This window comes from Dasypus novemcinctus, chromosome 10, assembly GCF_030445035.2.
Source record: "Dasypus novemcinctus isolate mDasNov1 chromosome 10, mDasNov1.1.hap2, whole genome shotgun sequence".
Classification (NCBI taxonomy): domain Eukaryota; kingdom Metazoa; phylum Chordata; class Mammalia; order Cingulata; family Dasypodidae; genus Dasypus; species Dasypus novemcinctus.
The window spans coordinates 68179504-68199376 of NC_080682.1; the positions used below are offsets into that span (position 1 = coordinate 68179504).

General features: G+C 36.6%; 1 protein-coding gene and 1 pseudogene across 1 annotated transcript in view; one reads left to right on the plus strand and one right to left on the minus strand.

Annotated features, from left to right (window-relative positions):
- The window catches only part of LUZP2 (leucine zipper protein 2), a 608759-nt gene that overhangs the window by 363081 nt on the left and 225805 nt on the right, over positions 1-19873 (minus strand). Inside the window, exon 2 of the mRNA XM_023592163.3 lies at positions 2888-3005. Coding sequence (XP_023447931.1) covers positions 2888-3005 — 118 coding nt within the window. The remainder of the gene's footprint in view (positions 1-2887; positions 3006-19873) is intronic.
- LOC139439746 (period circadian protein homolog 3 pseudogene) lies at positions 6471-8249 on the plus strand (annotated as a pseudogene).

Here is a 19873-nt window from a genome sequence, read left to right on the forward strand (position 1 = left end):
AGAATTTTCTTAAAAGAGAAGCTTTACCATTAAGCCTTCCCTAAAAACCTTATATATACTCAAAATATTTAACTGACAAGGTAACCTGTATTTCTTGATGTAAAATGTTGACATTGAGAGACAATAATATTGCTTACAGGAAGATCAGTAGCCTTAGGTGGGAAACAGACAATAGGAAGAAGGGTAAACCATTTGTTTATTCAGCAATATTTAACTAACATTTATCACAAATTATGAAAAGACCTGTTCAAATCATTGTGCCTACTCTGACAAAATTTTCAGTCAAATGTTAAAAACAGACCATTTGAATTCAATATGCTAAACATTATAATAGGGATGACTGGACGAGAGAAATCTCTTGCCTACAATGACTGACTTTTGAATCAGAGGTTATCGCTAAGAAGCAGCCAATAAAAGGTGCTCTGCTTGCATGGGAAAGAATAACTTCACCTACAATACAGAGAAAGCAAGAAGAGGGGTTAAAGTAGGGAAAGAGTCATCAACCTTGGGATTTACCTACAAAAGTACATCATAGTTATAAGACTTTGGGCAGGTCACAAAATCTGCCCTTGGACTTCCTTACCTGAAAACATGGATGAGAATTCTGAAGCGCCTACATTAGACAGTTATTGGAAACTCAAAGGAAATAATAAGTGTATAAAAGCACGTGATAAAAAGTGCAATAAAAATAGGCTTAATAGTTTATTGACCTCTTGCTATACTGGAGGCATTCTGAGGAAAACCAAGATATAAAAGGCAGGGGACTGTCCTCAGGAAGTTGAAAATCAAAAACTGAGATGCAGAAATGAAAAGAGCAGCCATACTGGTGATGATTAGGAGGGAGTATCCACTTAGAACAACTGGAATGTACTTGATTATCACAGATTTCCCTAGCAATGTCCATGGGAGAGGGTATCCTAGGAAAATGACCACGATCACTTTAAGGACACCAAAGGTGGAGATACCTACTAATTAACCAAAATAATGTAAATCATTTGCCCCAATATATCCATCCAGATGCTCTGGATACAAAGATTAACAAGACTTTCAAAACTCTTGCCTTCCTGAAGTTCCACTGGGGGAAAAATGCATAAAAACATGGGCTATGGCATCATTCAAATATGAGTTTCAATCATGTAGTCATCATTTATTAGATATTTGACTGTGTAATTTCTGTGGCTTAGTTCAGTCTTGTTTAATGTTTATCATCATAATTTTGCAGAGAGGTGGTTAAAAGGATTTGTGAGATAAAAAATGAAAAACAACTTGCACCATGGCTGGCACACAAAAGGCTCTGAAATTTTTAACTATGTTTAGCAGTAGGATTGTTATCCTTTCAGAAGATGTGACACCATGAAATGTCTTGAATTAGGTACTCATAGATAGATTGTCTGGGAATGTTGTAGACAATGACCACTCTTGGGTATTTCACCACGTGCTTGCAGTGCTCTCCATGTGCCAAGTGCTTCATGCCTCCGACAATATGCAGATGTCATAAATACTCTTTCCAGTCTTGTTCACCTGGTAAATTTCCACTCAACAGTAAGATACAACTCAGACATTAGATGTCTATGATATCTTCTTCATATTCTCTTCTTCCAAGCACCTCCTAGGCATTGTTTCCCTAATGCTCTGTGCACATCTCTGTCATAGCACTCTTATTCTTATACAGCCACCATGTCCTTGCCTGTGTCTCTATCCCACCAGTGTATGGTTGATTTTTATTCCTTATTTCCATGTTGTCAAGATGTAATACAAATCCTGGCATAGGAGTTTGAGCTTTAGGTTCAAATATCAGTTCTGCCTCCTTTCTCTATGTTCTCTTCTTAACATTTCTGTAACTCAGTTCTCTCATCTATAAAATAATTACATCGTTTTCTTGTAAAAATTAAATAAAAAGTATAGAGAAGTACTTGATGCAAGACCTTGACCTTTTTCAATGAGGTAACAACATCATCTGACAATATCATCATCATTGTCACTATCACCATCATTGGAATAGAAAGCTCAGGGGAAGAGTGTGGACAAAGGCGGCTCCACAAGGATCAGAAATACTAGAAGGCAATGACTAAGAGACAGGCTTTGGAGCCAGACTGAATGCATTTAAATATTAACTTTATATTCTGATATCCAAAATAACTTATTTTCTGACTGCATTTAAATATTAACTTTATATTCTGATATCCATAATAACTTATTTTCTCTAAGCATGATTTCACATGTGTAACATAAAAAGTAACAGAAACAGTGCCTACCTCACAGGTATGTTACAAGAATTAAATTGGATAATACAAGCAAAGACCTTAACAATAGGTACTCATAACACAATATTTAAATTGAATATCAAAAATATGCATTATCAGATATTTTTTAAATGTTTCTTATTAGATAGAGATCTTGCCTTTGGTTTTTTTGTTTGAGATTTCAATGAGTTTTAAGGCACTTTCAGAGATGAAACTCTTCTCTCTATGGCATTTATCTATTTTGTAATAAGGTTTATTAAAGAATCTTCAGAATTATTCTGGGGAGAATTTAAAATTCTCTTCTGTAGCACATTCCTATACTCATTTAACACTTGGTGATAATTACTTTCATCATTTTGCAATATGAAAAAACACAGGGGTCAAATTGATTTCAGAAGCTGTGAAAAATTGATGGCTTTGCCAATCCCTCGATATTTTTCATTTCTGTGTTAACAAATCAGATTCCCAGACTGCATTTTAAATGACATTTCTTTCAAAGTTCATATAATAATAAATATCTCCTATGTACCCAGAAGTGTATTCAAAATTATTGTTGAAAGTGTTGGTGTCTTAACATGTTAATTGCCCCTGGGCAAATCAGCTGAATCATCCTTTCCTTCTGGGAAAATGAGTTTTCATCTCACCTGAAGGTTGACTTTAATTCCATCAAGTTCTCTTGATGTCTTTGTCAGCTGACGGAGAATGGTGCTTCGCTCTTTAAAGACTTCTTTCAGCTGCTTTTCTAGCCCTTCATAGTCCTGTCTAACACAGAAAAAAAAAGGCATGAGAGCCCCCAAAAGTTTCCCCTCAGCAGCACCCACTTTCCTCTTAATCACTAATCCTTCCATTTTCAGTATAATCTAGACTAATTGAAAACAACTAGGATGTTTTGTTGTGTTTATTCCTTCTGAAAGGGAAATATTGAAATACAAAAGAGATTTCTAGTAAAGATTTCATTTCAAAATGAGCAGGTTACAGAGAGGTTCCAGACAACACTGTGTATCTTCTACACATGTAACATAGTTTACGGATGCCTCTTGAAAATGAGACATTTCCAGGTCACCACTCAGTTTTTGTCAAATTCCATGAAATTTTACAGCAAGTGATATCATTTGGACCAATGTACCTCCCAAACATAGATATGTTCTGAGAGTGGAGAACAAACCTGGAAAGAGAGCTGGATAAAGCCTAGGTGAGTGTAACCCCTTCTTTGTAGAAAGGAAACTCATTGAAAAATACCCCCTTCTATATGTGTCTAAGAAGCCCCATTGCTATTGTAGAGGTCTTGGGAGAAGGAAAATCTCTGCAAAGTAGTCAATATGCAGTAATATATAGTATATTATAGTTATATAGTATATAACATAAAATAATATATTTGAGTGTTATATTTTGAGTAGACTTGTTAATAACTGCCATGAAAGACATAGTTATCCTTATGTCACATATGCATATATATGTACCTACATACACATTTATTTCATTTTCATATGGTCTTTGCAAGACTACAAGATAGGAATTATAATTCTCACTTTGAAAATGTAAAAAATTAGGCTCAGAGTGGTTAAGTTACTACCCCAAGGTCCTATTCAAGGAAGGAATGAGCAAGATATATGTAAGTGTGCACTGGTATGTGGGGGATGGGGTATAGATAAGGAAACAGATAATTGTCTATATACCCTAAAACTGCAACTAATAGGGAAACGTTAAAATATTTAGTCAGAGCATATAGGAGAGCAGCTAACTCAGGGAAGATTTCTTGGAAGAAGTCATATCTGATATCTAAGATGCATTCTAAATATAAGTAGAAATTAGCCATACAAATGGGAAAGCATTCCTAAATACCAATGAAAACAAGACTTGAATTTTAAAAAGAAGGTGAAAAATCAGCACAAGGTTTGGAGTCCTAAACAAGGGTGGGATATTTGATGCTGAAATGATGAAGTAGAAAGCACATGGTTGTGCTGGATTGAATTGTGTGTTACAGTTTGAGCGCATTCTTGGCCTTGGTGCCTATTCTGGTAGGTGTGGACCCACAGTAAATAAGGTCTCTTTAATATGTTGCTTTTGTTAAGGTGTGGTCCCACGGAATCAGCTGGACTTTGTTCTGGAGTATGGAGTCCTTTACAAGACTTTATAGTCCTTTACAGGACTCCAGTCCGGCAGAGGGAGAAACCAGGAGAGCTGCCATGCACATCGCCATGTGTCAGGTTAAAAAAAAAGTATGGCTGGCAGCCAACTCCCGAATGCAACCATCTTCAGTAAGAAAGCATCCCTTTCCTGATGCCCAGACTTTGTGCATCTCCTAGCCTCCAAACCACAAGCCCATAAATCCCCATTATGCAAGCCAACCCAATGTATTCCATTTGTTTTAGTAACTGGTAACATAAAATAATAGGCAAAAGCATACAGGACTCTTAAGTGATGGTTAGGAGTTTGGACATTATTCTAAGAACAAAGGGAAGTAACTAAGTGGGAAATGACATGGCCTGGAGCATGATGTTAGAAAGCCTTCCCAGGGTAAAATGTGGAAAGTGGGTTTATTTCTTTATCTGTAAAATGAAGTATTCATAATGACCTCCCCCACAATTTGATGAATGTTAAAAGTGGTAACTTCCTATGCAAAGATCTGAACCCTTAGTAAATAATCAATAAACATATAAATATATATATATAATTTCTATAACTGAGAAATTTGTGACATTTTATATCTGTTAGAGGTTCCCTCTCACTAGGTTTGCAATAATTCACAAGCTTTGACTCAATTCCTCTGATATGCTTTGAGAAAAGACAATCTCCCCACCCCCACCCCTTAAGCCTACATATCTGAAAGCATGGCACTTCCCCAAAGGTTGAACAAAGAAACCATGTGGCAACTGAGTAAAGAGAGATAAGAGACCTTCACTCCCTACAGATCAAAAACAACACCTGCTCCTCCAGCATTCCAAGAAAACATAACTCCCTACCCCACTACCCTCTAGCCATACAAGGGAAAATTTTCATATCTAGGACTTCCTGTTGGCCCCTGCACCTCACTCAAACCATCAACCCCCTCCCATCCACTATCATTTCTCTGCCTAGGAATATACTGTAAAAATTCAAATCCCCCCTTTCTTGAAGTGGGAAGAAGTCTCTCTTCAGACACCATCATGCCAGTGGGGAGGCTGAAATCTATTCTTCAGATCACCTCCATTGAGAGAGCTTCCCAATAAACTTCCTACCAGCAATCAGTTTCTGTGTCCCAGAGAGCACCTCCCTTTTCTCCAACAATAGCTTTTCTGCAGAAATACATGAAACTGAATCTGCTAATGACCTTAGTGATATCCCACCTAGTATGGGCTTCTAGTATGTCTAAATTTTCTCCATTTTTAAAAATGTAGGTCTCTAGCAATCCTCATATTCTTTTTGTTTGAAAGAAATTAAAATGGACCATTGCTAGCACCAAAATATTTCTCCCTAGCCTTGTGATTTACATTGATGAACAGCAATCAGCCAGCAATTAGATGGTTATTAATGTCCCAGGTTTCCTTTCCATCTCACTAGCAAAATCAAGTAATCAATGGCAAGGCACACTCTCATTTCCTAATCATTGCACAACCTATTTTTATGTCCCATTCATATTATTTCTACTGAGTCTTTGTGATAAACACATTGCCAAAAATATCTTAATGTGATCTTAAAAAATCTAATGACAGAGTGCTCCGGCCAGGGCTGGGGTCGGGTTACTCCCACTCATGCCATCTCTGGGCCCACTCCTCTTACCCTGGATCAGTCCATGGACTGGTTTGAGGCTGCCTGCTGAGGGATGAGCCGGGCCCGAGGGTCACCCTACCTTGGTCACCTAATTTGGCGCTTATGAGGTTGACTGCCTTTCCCCAGCCAGGTTTTCTGTGCACGGCTACTTTCCACAGCCAATGGGAGGCAAGTTATGGTCTGTGATCTCCCTCTGCAACTGCAGAGCCAAGTGTTCGGATGCTTCCCTTGACACTTGTCACCTTTTGTCTCCTTCCCCTCAGTCTGGACCTCCTGCAAGTGGAAACACCTGCATGTGTCTGGAAATACTGGATAGAAAAGTACCTCCAGGTGAACCAAGTAACTGATTGCCAGTTTGCCATGACTGGTCCCTTTCTCCAACACCATGGCAGGGACCAAATTGATAAATAAGTTGTTGTCACTTGATTCCAAAATAAAAAAGAAGCAGGCAACAGAATTGGGGCTGGCAATCCCAAGATGGACTGCTGCAAAGACCTCAAAACGCCCAGCCGGAAATCGGGTGAGTCTGGAGTAAATGAACCCAGTGAAGTTCAAGGACCACTGGCAAGTGAAGAAGAATCAAATACAATGTGGAGCCAGAAATACCAGCTGCCAGCAGAATACGTGGATGACAACAACAGTGAAAAGCAGATGGAAACAGAGTTTCTGGAGAACTTAGGATGGAAGCCCAGGAAATAAAAAAATACTTGCCATCAGAAAGACACAGTAAACAAAGCACTGTAGATGCCCTCATTTATGCCCTTCCATGTGTAAACATTGTACATGCAATCAGTGAGTTTTTTCCCTGATTCTCAAATGGAGCACCTCAAACAGATGTAACCATGCACAGTCTTGAGGAGCTGGCCTCTATTGCTTCAGAACACACTTCAAAAACACATATAACTTTGTGGTAATTTTTTCATTTCTGTCTGGAAGGCTGTTGAACATTTCTGAACAGGCTACTTTGAAACTGAATTGTAAAAGAGATTTCTTACAGTCCTCTCATTTTGTTGAACTGCTTGGCCCTCAGGATGTGAGGGTGTTCCATGCCCACACTGCCCACACTCGGCTTCCCAGATGGAACAACCGGATCCAGAAAGCATCCCAGTATGACAATGCTCCAGTGAAATCTTTTTTCTGAGGATATGTGGAGGTGAGTTCAGAGAGCAAGAGAAGTAGTTCTACCCATTCTGGATTAACCCCTATGTGACTCACATTCACAGCCTTTACAGCTGGAGTCTGAGCCCTTGCTGTCTCACAAGGTGGAGAAGATTCCCTCTGGTTACCAATAGGGCTCTGCTGTGTCCCCTCCCTCAGGATCTGGATGAAACATCTATCCTAATGTATTTGCACCCAGAAGATTTTTCTCCGATAGTTGCCAGACACCAAAAAGTCTTTCGGTATTCAGGCTACCCTCCCTCTGAACATTCACCCATTAGGTTTTATACTCAAAATGAAGATTAGATATATTGAATTCCAGTTGGTCCAGATTTGTGAACCCATGGAGTCGGAAGGTTTCTTTCATTATCAGTCAGCTTAAAGTTCTAATGAACCCACTAAATGAAGTTGATTTGCCACCAGAGTTAAAAAAAAAAAAAAAAAAGCAAACATGAACAGTAAGGAAAAAGACATAATGGAACTAAAAGAACAAATTCACAAACTTCTCTTGCAGCCAGGTCGCATAAGTGTTTCCAGTGGCTATGGAATCCTATGGAGCACTGGCTCCCAGGAGCATGACATCAGCGTGGGATCTTCGAGTGAGTTCAGTGGGCACTGCATAGAGGAACCACTGAATGATGGTGAAACCACAGAATGCAAAGAGCCAATGACCTTGCAGCAAGCTAGGCCAGCATAAGAAAAAAAAGAATCTGGGCCAGCAGCTCTACATCGATTCACTGACCAAATTACCAAATGAGCTAGTGATAGAGACCGGTGCAGAATTGCACCATGGTGATCAGCAGAAGGCATTTTCTTTATTCCAGATGCTAAAACATAATAGCCTTGTGAGGATGTGAGAAAAGATCAGCATTGCCCTATTAACAAATAAACTGTATTAATAGTATTATCAGATAAGTGAAGAGCTACCACATTCCAGCTTTGAAGAGAAAATGTACGTCCTATACAAATACAATACCTTCATCCTCAGAAGATGAAAAGCAAAACCACAAGGCAGATGTCATGGCATTGCCAACTGCTTCTCTGACCCCTGTCATGGCTACATTACAAGTGATGACCTGGGCTATCCATGGACACTGAGAAAGGCATTCCCCAAACCCTCTCGACCAGGGCACTGAGCTGGGTGTCAGGAGCCAGGCAGTACAGCTACAGCAGCATCATGTTTCATCCCCTTCCACCCCCACCAGAATCAGGTACCATGTGACATCACTAGAAAGGGGAAGTCATTAGTGCTACTGACTTAGTTATAACTTCTAAAGTATAAATACGTTTTCTTTAGCCCGGTTAAGGTGTTTTCTTTGGAAATAAGTTGACATCGGTTATATATTTAGGACTATATTTCTTAGACATGCCATTTCTCCATCAAATCAGCTAACACATGTAAAGCAGTTAGAATAATGCATTGTAGTGCATAGTAGTAAGCCCTCAATTAGTGTAGGCCATTATTAATGCAATATTTAAAGGGTCTAAACTATGTCACTTTGTTACCAACCTTCAAAGAAAGTATGTTTCTAAGCTTGATGATGGTTGTGACTTAAAAGGTCATATAAACATTCAAAATTTTGTTTGGTGTGATAATGAGTAGAGTATGTTAAAATGCCTTTTGCTTTAACAACATAATTACTTGGTAAGTTATTCTAATATAATGTTTTCTTCTTAATCTTTTTTATTGCCTTTTACCATTTTGACTTTTCCTTACTCATAAAGATAAACACCATTTACTGACCATGTAACGAATGCAAGATGGTATTATATATGGCAATTAATTTAATCTTCAGCATAACTCCATGAAGTACACATAGCTATCAATCCCATTTTACACTTAAAGAAACAGAGTCACAGTAATAGTCAGCAATTTACAAGGACATACTGATATTAAGTGTTATATCAGTCAACCTCGAAAGCTCATATTCTCAGCCACTGTACTATAAGGCCCATAGCCCTGATGTAGCAGTTTGATATGGTTTATGAATTCCAAAAATAGATACAGGATTATGTTTGTAAATTGGTCTCTCCATTTGGGTATTTTAGAGTATACTGGATTCAGAGGTTTCACCTTTACTTGATTAAATAATGATTAAGGCTTTGATTGTACAACGTCAGTAGGTCATGAGCCCCACACCCTTGGTGGGCGGGGACTTAGAGAAACTGCACTGCAGAGAAGGAAGTTGGAGTTTTGAGCTGGAGCCCTGGGAAGTAAGCACACAGAGGAGCTTGGTTGTGAGGAAAGAGAGCAGGCCCTGGAAAGAGAAACAAGCATTTTGCCTAATAGTGTAGAGGTGGCCTTGAGGAGATAACAGAGCATCTGAGCCTAGAGAGAGGCAAGCCCTGGGAAGAGAGGAATCCAGGAAGTCGGAACCCATGTCATCTTGCTCCAACACATGGCAATAGACTTTGCAAGTAACTTGTGCTTTATGATGTGGTTTATCACACTTAAAATACACTGTGCCCTTCATAGAATTTATAGTTGATTCTTTACTCCTCCTCTATTTCATCTAGAAGTTTTCAGTTATGGGTTCATTTGCTCTTAATTATTTTTCATTAAATGAATTTCTGAAAGGTGTTTCTCTTTTTGGTCTTTATTATTTCTAATTCCATTATCTTATTTAACCTACAAACAACTTTATGAGGAAAGGAGATCCTTTTTAAATTTTTATTTCCTAGTGAATACACTGAGAACCATGAAGAGAATGTAAGATTTCAGGAACATAAGATCAGAAATGTTAATTAACAAAAATGTTAATGGCACCACTCTAGATTCAGTTATTTAAGGTAAGGGCATCTTCTTAAACAAACAAAAAAATTTCATCTCTCTTATACATATACAAACATATGTATGTATATATTTATGTATTTTAATTTATTTTTATTGCTTAGAAAAATCTAACAACATAGAAATATATGTAATAAAAAATGAAAGTCCCTTTTACACATACCCTCCTTCTGAACATAGACCTTCTCTTTGTAAAAGTATCATATGGAGTCATTTGGTCATAATCTTTTCAGATTTTCTGTGCATTTATAAATGAGTGCATGCTAATCTTCCAATAAATGTTCTTTTTTTTCCCCAAACACACATATGATCCTCCTACTTATCTTGGATATTTTTCCAAGTTGTTATATAAATAATCCAATATAGATGTAACTTAATATGATTTACAACTGAGCATTTAAGGGTATTTCCAAATTTTTCACTCTTAAAAAGTAATGAAATCCACACATGTGTTTGCAAATATGTATTCTGGGATATTTTGGTAATATATAGTCCTAGAAGTGAAAATATTGCATTAGAAGATTAACAGGTTTAATTTTGATAGGTGCTAGCAAATTGCTTCCTAAAAGCTAAGCTAGTCTATACATCAATTAGCCATAATTATACACATTCTTTTTAACACATTAACCTGAACTGGCTATTGTTTATACCTCCCTTTTAACATTTGCTGATTGCAAGAGTGAAATATGATACTTCCTTTCAGACATCATTTTCATTAAATTCATTGCATAGATTGATCATGTTTTCATATCTTTAATAGCTACTCAGATTAATTCCTCTATGAATTAGGTATATTTTTTATTCATTTATATTTTGTGTTAGTTACCCTAATCTATTGATTTATAGGATCTCCCAGTACAGAATGCTTTTTAGTCTATCATAAATGTGGACAGTATTTTCCAAACATGTTAATGATATCTGAATTTACTGCCCTTCCCAATTTCTTTTAAATATACATGTAGACATATCTTTTCCTTGATAGCATTTGGATTGTTCTTGCAGTTTCTTCTTCTCCATCTCAACATTGATTTTTTTAAGTTTCTTATAGCTTTATAGAAATTTATTAGTAATTGATTGTTGCTAAGCTACCTAATTAATGTTGAAAGTTATTATATATAGAAAGAAATAGGAATCTAACTTAGATATAGTAGCCTGTTGGGGAAAATCATTTCCTACTCCACTGATCTTGAAATGACATTTTCATTATACAGAATTTCCATATATTGTAATTTTTTTTGGAAACTCTATTCTGATCCATGGATTAGTCTGTCCAAGTGTAATATCATGTTTTAATTATTAAATTTTGTAATATGTATTGGTATTTCATAAATTTGCCCCCTTATTGTTTTTAATCATAATTTAAATGACAAATTTTCTACATTTTTTTTCTCAATGAATTTTAGAATCTGCTTGTCAATTTAATAAAAACTCCTGCTGGGAATTTAATTGGAATTGTATTCACATTATATTTATATTTAGGAAGCTAGATATCTTAATAGCAGTGAATCTTCTAATTCAGAAACATAAATTTTCTCATAGATTATTCTAGTATGTTTATATGCTTCAGTAATGCTTCAAATTAACTTCCTAGAGATCTTATTCAATTCTCGTTAGATTTATTGCTGCTTTTGTGGATGGATTTTTCCATTCAATTGTCTAAATAGTTATTGCTAGTTGCATTTAAAGCTATTGACTCTGTATACAGATCTTGAAACTAGATACCTTATTAAACATCTTTATTAGTTGCCATGGTTAATCAGTTGATTATTTTGGCTTTTTTAAGTTGGAAGCAATATTTTGTTTGAACAATAGCATACAGGTCTTTTCCTAAGAACTACGATTTTTATTTATTTTTCTTTGCTATTAATAATTGGATTGCCTTAGATGTCCAAAACAGTGCTGACTAGAGGAAATGACAGATGAATCTTTATCTAGTTCCTGGTTTTAAGATGGAAATGTAAGTTATGTTTCATAACAGAGTAAAATGTTTGCTGTGATTTTCAGGTGGTTTAGTTTTACCTCCATCCTCCCCAAATATAACCAACATTCTGACTTCTTATCTATTTTTGAAACTCATATAAATGCAGTCATTGAATATATATTATTTTGTGTTTGTTTTGTTCAACAATAAATTTGTGAGACTTTTTCCATATTGTTGAGTATAGAAATAGTTTGTTAATTGTATTGCTTCATATGTGATAGGTTATCTCTTCTAGTGTTGATATACATGTATTTTTTTTCCCAGTTTTTAGTCAGTACGAATAAAGCTGCCATTAATATTTTATATGCCTTGCAGTAAATATATGAATAAATTTCTGTTGGCCATGTATTTAAGAAGGGAATTGCTGTGTTACAAAGTATGCACATGTTCAAATTTAGCAAGTCCTGCCAAAGAATTTCCCAAGTCAGTTATGGAGGAGAGTTGGAGAATTCAAATTGCTTCGCTCTTAGCAAAACTGGTACTGTCAGTATTTTTTTTTTAATTTCACCCATTTTATATTGTGTGAAATAGCATCTCATTTTAGCTATAATTTGTACTTTACTGGTAACTAATATAATGAACACTTTATAAAAGATAGCGTTTATATATTATCTTTATAAAATGCCTATTCACCCTTTTTGCTGTTTTTCCACGGTTTGCCCATTGTCTGATATTGATTTGTAAAAGTTATTTATATCTATTTTCTAAATGAGTTCTTTGTTGGCTAAATAAATGCTGGAAATATAATTTCCTATGCTACTGCTTTCTTTTGAATCATTTAATGTTGTCTTTTGATGAATGGATATTGATAATATAAGCCAAATTATAAATAATTTGTATTAGGTTTGTACTTTTTAAATACTGTTAAAGCAATTTAGGCCTACATATCTTATGTTCCAGGAACTTAATAATCATTTGTTTGTTTGTTTCTCTTTTCTCATTTTAGATCTGTCATCAGCCTGAGACTGTATTTTATCTGTATTGCATGTGTCACAGGTCGAGATATGTTTATTTTTAAACCTATAAACAATTCACTCAGCACCATTTATTGAAAATTTAATTATATCTCAATGCTTTTCAGTACCATTTTTCATTAAATATTTTCTAAATATAGACCTGTTTTATATTATTAATCTAATAAGTAATAGATATTATTTTATTGTAATAGCTATTATTATAGCTCACATTTCTTTCCTCTTTCCCTATCTTTGCCATGATGCAAATATAGGCAAAATGTAATTTCCCAAACCATATATTTGATATGTCTATCAATGGAATGTTAGTGGACCTGAGATATCAAAGGCTGTAGATGTTGTTTGTGTGATATCATTTAACCTCTTGCTGTCATACTAATGGTCATTTGAAGAGATCTCCCAGATAACTGCTATCACTTCAGACTGGGTACCAAAAAGAAAGACAGATATATCCCTGCCATATGCCTTTATTCACCCAGAAGCAAGCCCTGGCTTGTTCACATTGCAGGTGGTAGAACAGGTTATATAAGAATTAGCAGAATTAAGGGAGTATCCTTGAAGTTTAGGCTCAGAACTAGCATAGCATCCTGTCTCTCATATTGAGTGAATACAAAATAAGTTCCAAATCTAGGCCAGATTCAAGAGGAAGAGAAATAAATTTCACTTCTTGATGGAAAATGCCTCCAAGTCATATTGCAAATGGTCACAGATATAATAAGGAGAAGAGTAATTTTGGCCAAATTTGCAAACAATTTACTACATAGTCCCAATTACTGGGTCTACTTCTCTGCACTTTATTTCTCAGAAATTTTGGATTTTTGAGTACTTTCTACCTTGTGCCTTGTTAGGGATTTTTACTTTATATTTTGTATAGTTTTTTCCATGGGTTTCAGTAGAAAGAACAATTGAAAACAAGCATGTCCATCTTCACTTTTTTAAAAATAAAAGCTTTCAGTCACTTTAAAGAAAATATTTCTTTATCTATCTATCACTGTCTGCTCTCTGTGTCTGTTCATTGTTTGCTTTCTGTGTCTGTCTTCTTGTTTTTAGGAGGCACCAGAAATGGAACACAAGACCTCACATGTGGGGAGGTGGTGCCCAATCACTTGATCCACATCTGCTCCCTGCTTATTGAGCCTCTTGTGCCATCTTGTTGTGTCAGCTTGCTGCACCAGCCCATCACGTCAGCTCACTGTCTTGCTTATCTTCTTCAGGAGACACCAGGAACCGAACCCTGAACCTCCCATGTGGTAAGCAAGCAACCAACTGCTTGAGCCATATCCACTTCCCCTTTCAGTCACTTTTTAACTAATTATTTTCTTTAGATCTGAAAGGCAGTCAATACCTTATCAAACTCTCTTTCTCCTCCATTCCTAAGTATTTGGCATCACTATTTGAAACTGCCCCCAGTCTTCCTCTCCTAAGCAGGTCTTCATTATGTGGACATTTTGTTAAAATACATAGAAATATTCATAATTCTTTATAGTATTATGGTATTTTTACTCTCTCAAAACAACATTACACGTAATTTCTAAAACTGATATTCTATTTTGGTTAGTTTGCACTTCAAAATATCAGTGCTTTCTTTGGGCATGACAAGGTCAAGGTCAGCCATCCTCTGCTCTGAACCTGTCTTTACTGTCTCTTAGTTTCCTTTGCTCATGTTTCATTTGTTTCCTCTTATATGTCCTATTTTAATTTGCAAGTATGAACTGAATTTCCAATAAAATTATAGTAGCAATCATATATTTAAACTCTTCATATTAGTGAAGGCCTTCCATGAATAGGTTGTATTACCTTTCCACCTTTGATTTCACAACACAAAACCTCCACACATTTCAACTTTGTCTCCTCAATCTTCATTCTCCTTTCACATATCTATTTTCTACCTCTCTTTTAAACCTTTGTATTTCAGTAGCATATTATTTATGCATGTGTCTCAGCACAACACTGAAATCTTTGGTCACAAGGCTGTTGAATACGTACATTTATTGCCTAGCAAAGTACTTGCTCAGCCTTGTGGTCCTAGAAAACGGCAATGGTTAAGAAATTTCCCTATCCTATGGTCTTCTTGGAAATGGCCTACTGTGAAGAACCAACTTTCCCCACATGACTTTGATAAGACTGCAGATTAACTTCTTAATTACCTATGGCAAGGCCAGATACAAATTCAAATTCCCATTTTTTGTCTGATAAAGGTTTAGCTGAACGGTCTGCCACTGACTAATATGGACACAGTGATCACTAGCTTGACATGGTCAAACTTTAGTCAGGCTTCTCTTCTGTCTACAGGTGCTTAATGTTAGCTCAAACCCTTGAGTTGAAGCAAGCAGTGGGAGCTTAAGAAAGCATTGGAATATGGAACAAGCCCTCTCTATTGGTCCTTCCCAAGAATCAGCTGACAGAAAAGAAAAATGCTTCTGTTCATTTGTTCTATCATGTCCCCTGCTCAACCCACTCCCCAACACCCACTTCTTTCCAGTCTTATTTTACTTCCTCTACAAAAGAAATCCACTCTTCCTTCACACTAAAGTTCTTGAAGATCTTGTGGTTGCAGTGTGCTCCCTACTCCAGTAGCTTTTGAATAAAATCTCTCCTTACTTAAGTTTCAATTGTTTTTATTCTATAGCACATTGTGCCTGAATGAATTCTCACTGCTAGCCTTTCCTTCAATTCTTACATCAGCCTGTAATGCTTTTACTTACATGATTTTTCAATCCAGGTTAGAAACAAAAAACAAAACAAAACAAAATCTTACTTCATGTCTTCCATGAAATCTCCTAGAGCTATGTATTTCTTACCTTTTCTGAATTTCCACATCATATACTAGCGCCACAATTTCATTTTATAATTAATTATTTAGAGTGTGTAATTTTTAAATAAATAACAATATAACAGATTTTTTATAATAATAGGTTTTGCACCCGGGTATCATTTACAGAGTTTTTATTTTATAATATAATTAAATTTGATAATTGGGTACTGCCCTTATTTTCTGGTGCAAAGACATAGTCTAGGTACAACTTGCATCTTCCCTGATCATTCTCTGGAATCAGCCATTTATACAGGAATACTTGATTTATTTCACAGAAGATGCATAGAATTCAATATCTGGGAACTAGGTATATTCATTATTACTAATCTGTCATTGCTTCTAAGTCATTTCAGAGAGAAAGTCTGAAAATAAATAGCAAGTTGGACATGTGCTGGGGCGATCATATATATGTGTGGGTAAATATATGCATGTATGTATATGTATATGCATATATACAAAGGTATACACACACACATATATATGTGCATGCATACCTATGTATATGCACATATATTTATATCAACATTGAGGAGTGTGATTCCTGGCCAAAAACCTATGTGTGATTTTTCAGGCTGGATCATAGGAATTACAAAGACTTATTTGACAAGCCTTATAGGGGAAAGCTGCTCTCCCCACATCAGACCTGATATACATTACCAGTGTATTATAGCCTCTGAAGAGAGCTGCAAAGAATTAAGCTCACCTGCCAATCATGCTCTTAAGCATATATGCATTCCTAACCCATCTGCCTTCATTTGGAGGATCACTATCAGTGTTTTGAGACAGAGGCCTTCCTTAGGCACCTCTGCTAAGCCTCCTTGCTGGGTCGAGGAGACCCTGAAGATACTTTAATTATATGAGATATTAGATGTGACTATAGGAAAATTAAATCTTTGTTCAAAGGAGTAATAAAAGAAATAGTTCTGTTTTGTGAAAAACCCATTGAGTGTCTCTTGTGAATGTTCTTTTATGTAGCTTTTACAGTAGGAAAATAAGATATTCTATTCCTATTTTGTTTTCATCAACATATAATTTAATTTCCTTCCATGCTCAGAGATAATCATGTACTTTATTACAGGAAAAAAAAATATGTGAGATCACTCAAGCTCTTGTATCACACATTGGTTCTCCTCAAGGTATTATCTTTAAAACACTCTATCCAATCATTTTTGAAGGATTTATTGCCTAGACATGCCTGTGAAAAAGATCAATTGCCTTTATCATCTATTTTGTTAAAAATCATAGAAAATATTGTCATTCTAATGGTCTAAAAGTGCAGTAAATCACCAAATATTGTACAAAAACCATGCTTTTTCTTTCCAAGCATCAAAAGTGTAGGGATACAGAAGACTGAGGGAAATAGAAGAGTAAAATCAAAACTCCAAGAATCAAACAATATATTCACTAGAAGACAGCCAAGATTATTAATTCTTAATGAGTCATTTCACTAGTACCTTCACTACTATCATAAATGGATATTTACTCTCTTTTTGTTGAAGGACATAAAATTTAGACTCACTTTGTAAAGTCCAGGGAGAAATATAAAAAATAACAGCCTTTAAAAATGAGGTGAAAAAATGGAATAGTAGCTGTGAAAATGAAATAGACTCCCTTAGGTACCTACCAGTTGGGACCTTCTGTCATGTGATTTTAGTGTCAAATGTATTTTCCTTGTTCTGTGGATTGGTTGGAATATACTATCTAGGAATAGTCTCCTAGATAAGGAGTAATGGTAATACCTTATTTTGTGTCCATTTCAAGTTTATAATCTATTAGTGTAAGAAAAAATAAATACTGTATTCATCTTAAGATAAATTAACTTTAGCCTTCATACTGGGAAACTTGTTTTCCCCTTAAGATCTATTCTGGATTTTTCCCAGCCTTGCCTGCTTAGTTCATCCAGAGACTGATATATAGGGACTATATCCTAATAGTTTCCTTTCCATTCCATCTTTGATTTCATTCTTACTGATAAAAGACCTTGGTAAGAGATCAGAGAATGAGGCTAGGGTATTTATTCAAATGTGCATCTCTGAATCAAAGTTCCCAGCTCCTAACAGTCTGTTTTCTCCATAAAGCCTTCTATGCCTATAATATCTGTTAGATATTTGGACCTAATGTTTCTTAATGCTTGGGATATTCCTGGGGCCATGTAGTTACAAATCCCAGGGTATGGCATTATACTTACCTCAATTTTTTCATCTGAGTGAGCCATCTACTTCTTTTTGGGACCCTGAGTGAATTGTGACACAGATCAAGGTTACAGATGGCAATAGCTGATGTCATTTTTTTGTTTTTTTGGGTTTTTTTTGTAGCTTGAACTCTTACAGGCAGCTAATTTTACTATCTTAATTTTTTTTTTAAGATTTATTTTTTTTCCTCTCCCCTTTCCCTGCCCCCCACCCTGGTTGTCTGTTCTCCGTGTCTATTTGCTGCATCTTCTTTGTCTGCTTCTGTTGTTGTCTGTGGCATGGGAATCTGTGTTTCTTTTTTGTTGCATCATCTTGTTGTGTCAGCTCTCCATGTGTGTGGTGCCTTTCCTGGGCAGGCTGAACTTTCTTTCGCGCTGGGCAGCTCTCCTTACGGATCGTACTCTTTGCATGTGGGGCTCCCCTATGCGGGGGACACCCCAGCATGGCAGGGCACTCCTTGCGTGCATCAGCACTGCACATGGGCCAGCTGCACATGGGTCAAGGTCCCAAGGTTTGAACCACGGACCTCCCATGTGGTAGACGGATGCCCTAACCACTGGGCCAAGTCTACTTCCCGACTATCTTATTTTTTAGAAGTATTGAAGGAATAGGCAAATCTCATGCCTACACTGACCAATAATAACTAGCCTCAGGTCATTCTGAGTAATAATTTTCCAATTCCATGGAAACTACTAACCAGACATCAGAATCCTCAGGGGAATTTCTTTTTTCTTTCTTGACTTTCTGTTTCTGTGTGAGATCCATGATGACTTGAAGCCATTTTAGCTGCTTGTGATGCTTTAAGAAACAATTATTCTTTCCCAATGAATCAGAGATATTCCAAAACATTCTATTTCCTGATATTCCCATTAAAAAAACCCACACACAAATGTAAGGTATGTTTATAATTGTGAGTGCTGCATCTCTCTAAGTGTATTCCTGAAAGAAGAAACCTCTATGTTAAATAGAGGTTGATGAGAACAGAGACATTAAAAATACCACCAGTTTAACTTTTCCTTTAAAATGAATTCCAGAAATGCTGCTACAATAGTTGTAAGCATAGGAGAAGTGTCAGTAAGGTATGTAAGAGGGGAAAGAAGTCACCAATTGAAATGAAAACTTCATATCAAAACAACCACGTGAACACATTCCTCATTAAGTTCTTGGAAGGAGCTTGTGCAATGATGGATGGACTGAGAGTTTAAGCTTCATTAACCACCTTTGACATCCTTGTATAAAATGGAAATATGGTAAAGTTCAAAATCTAGAAGCAAAACTATTTTAAAGATCAGCATGGTGACATAAGACATCTCCTGAAAAAATCTTTTGGATACCCAGTGAATAAAAAGACAAATCCCACTTCCTTTGAACTCTGGAGGACGGTAGAGACTGGGGAAAGACTCTACAAATGCTCAATCACGGAAAAAGAGAATCAAATAGGAAATTTCCATCCCACACCTGCCAGTTCATCCCCCTCCTCTTTTTTGTTTTTTAAGAATTATTTTATTTATTTATTTCTCTCCCCTTCCCCCTCAGTTCCCCCTGTCCCGGTTGTCTGTTCTCTGTGTCTATTTGCTGCGCCTTCTTCTTTGTCCGCTTCTGTTGTTGTCAGCTGCACGGGAATCTGTGTTTCTTTTTGTTGTGTCATTTTGTTGTGTCAGCTCTCCGTGTGGGCGGTGCCATTCTTAGGCAGGCTGCACTTTCTCTCACGCTGGGCGGCTCTCCTTATGGGGTACACTCCTTGCGCATGGGGCTCCCCTACTCGGGGGACACCCCTGCGTGGCAGGGCACTCCTTGCACACATCAGCACTGTGCATGGGCCAGCTCCACATGGGTCAAGGAGGCCCGGGGTTTGAACCACGGACCTCCCATGTGGTAGACGGAAGCCCTAACCACTGGGACAAGTCCGCTCCCCCCCCCTCTTTAATATCAGTCCTGTGCAGCTTTGGAGTTCCTCAGAAGCAGTAGA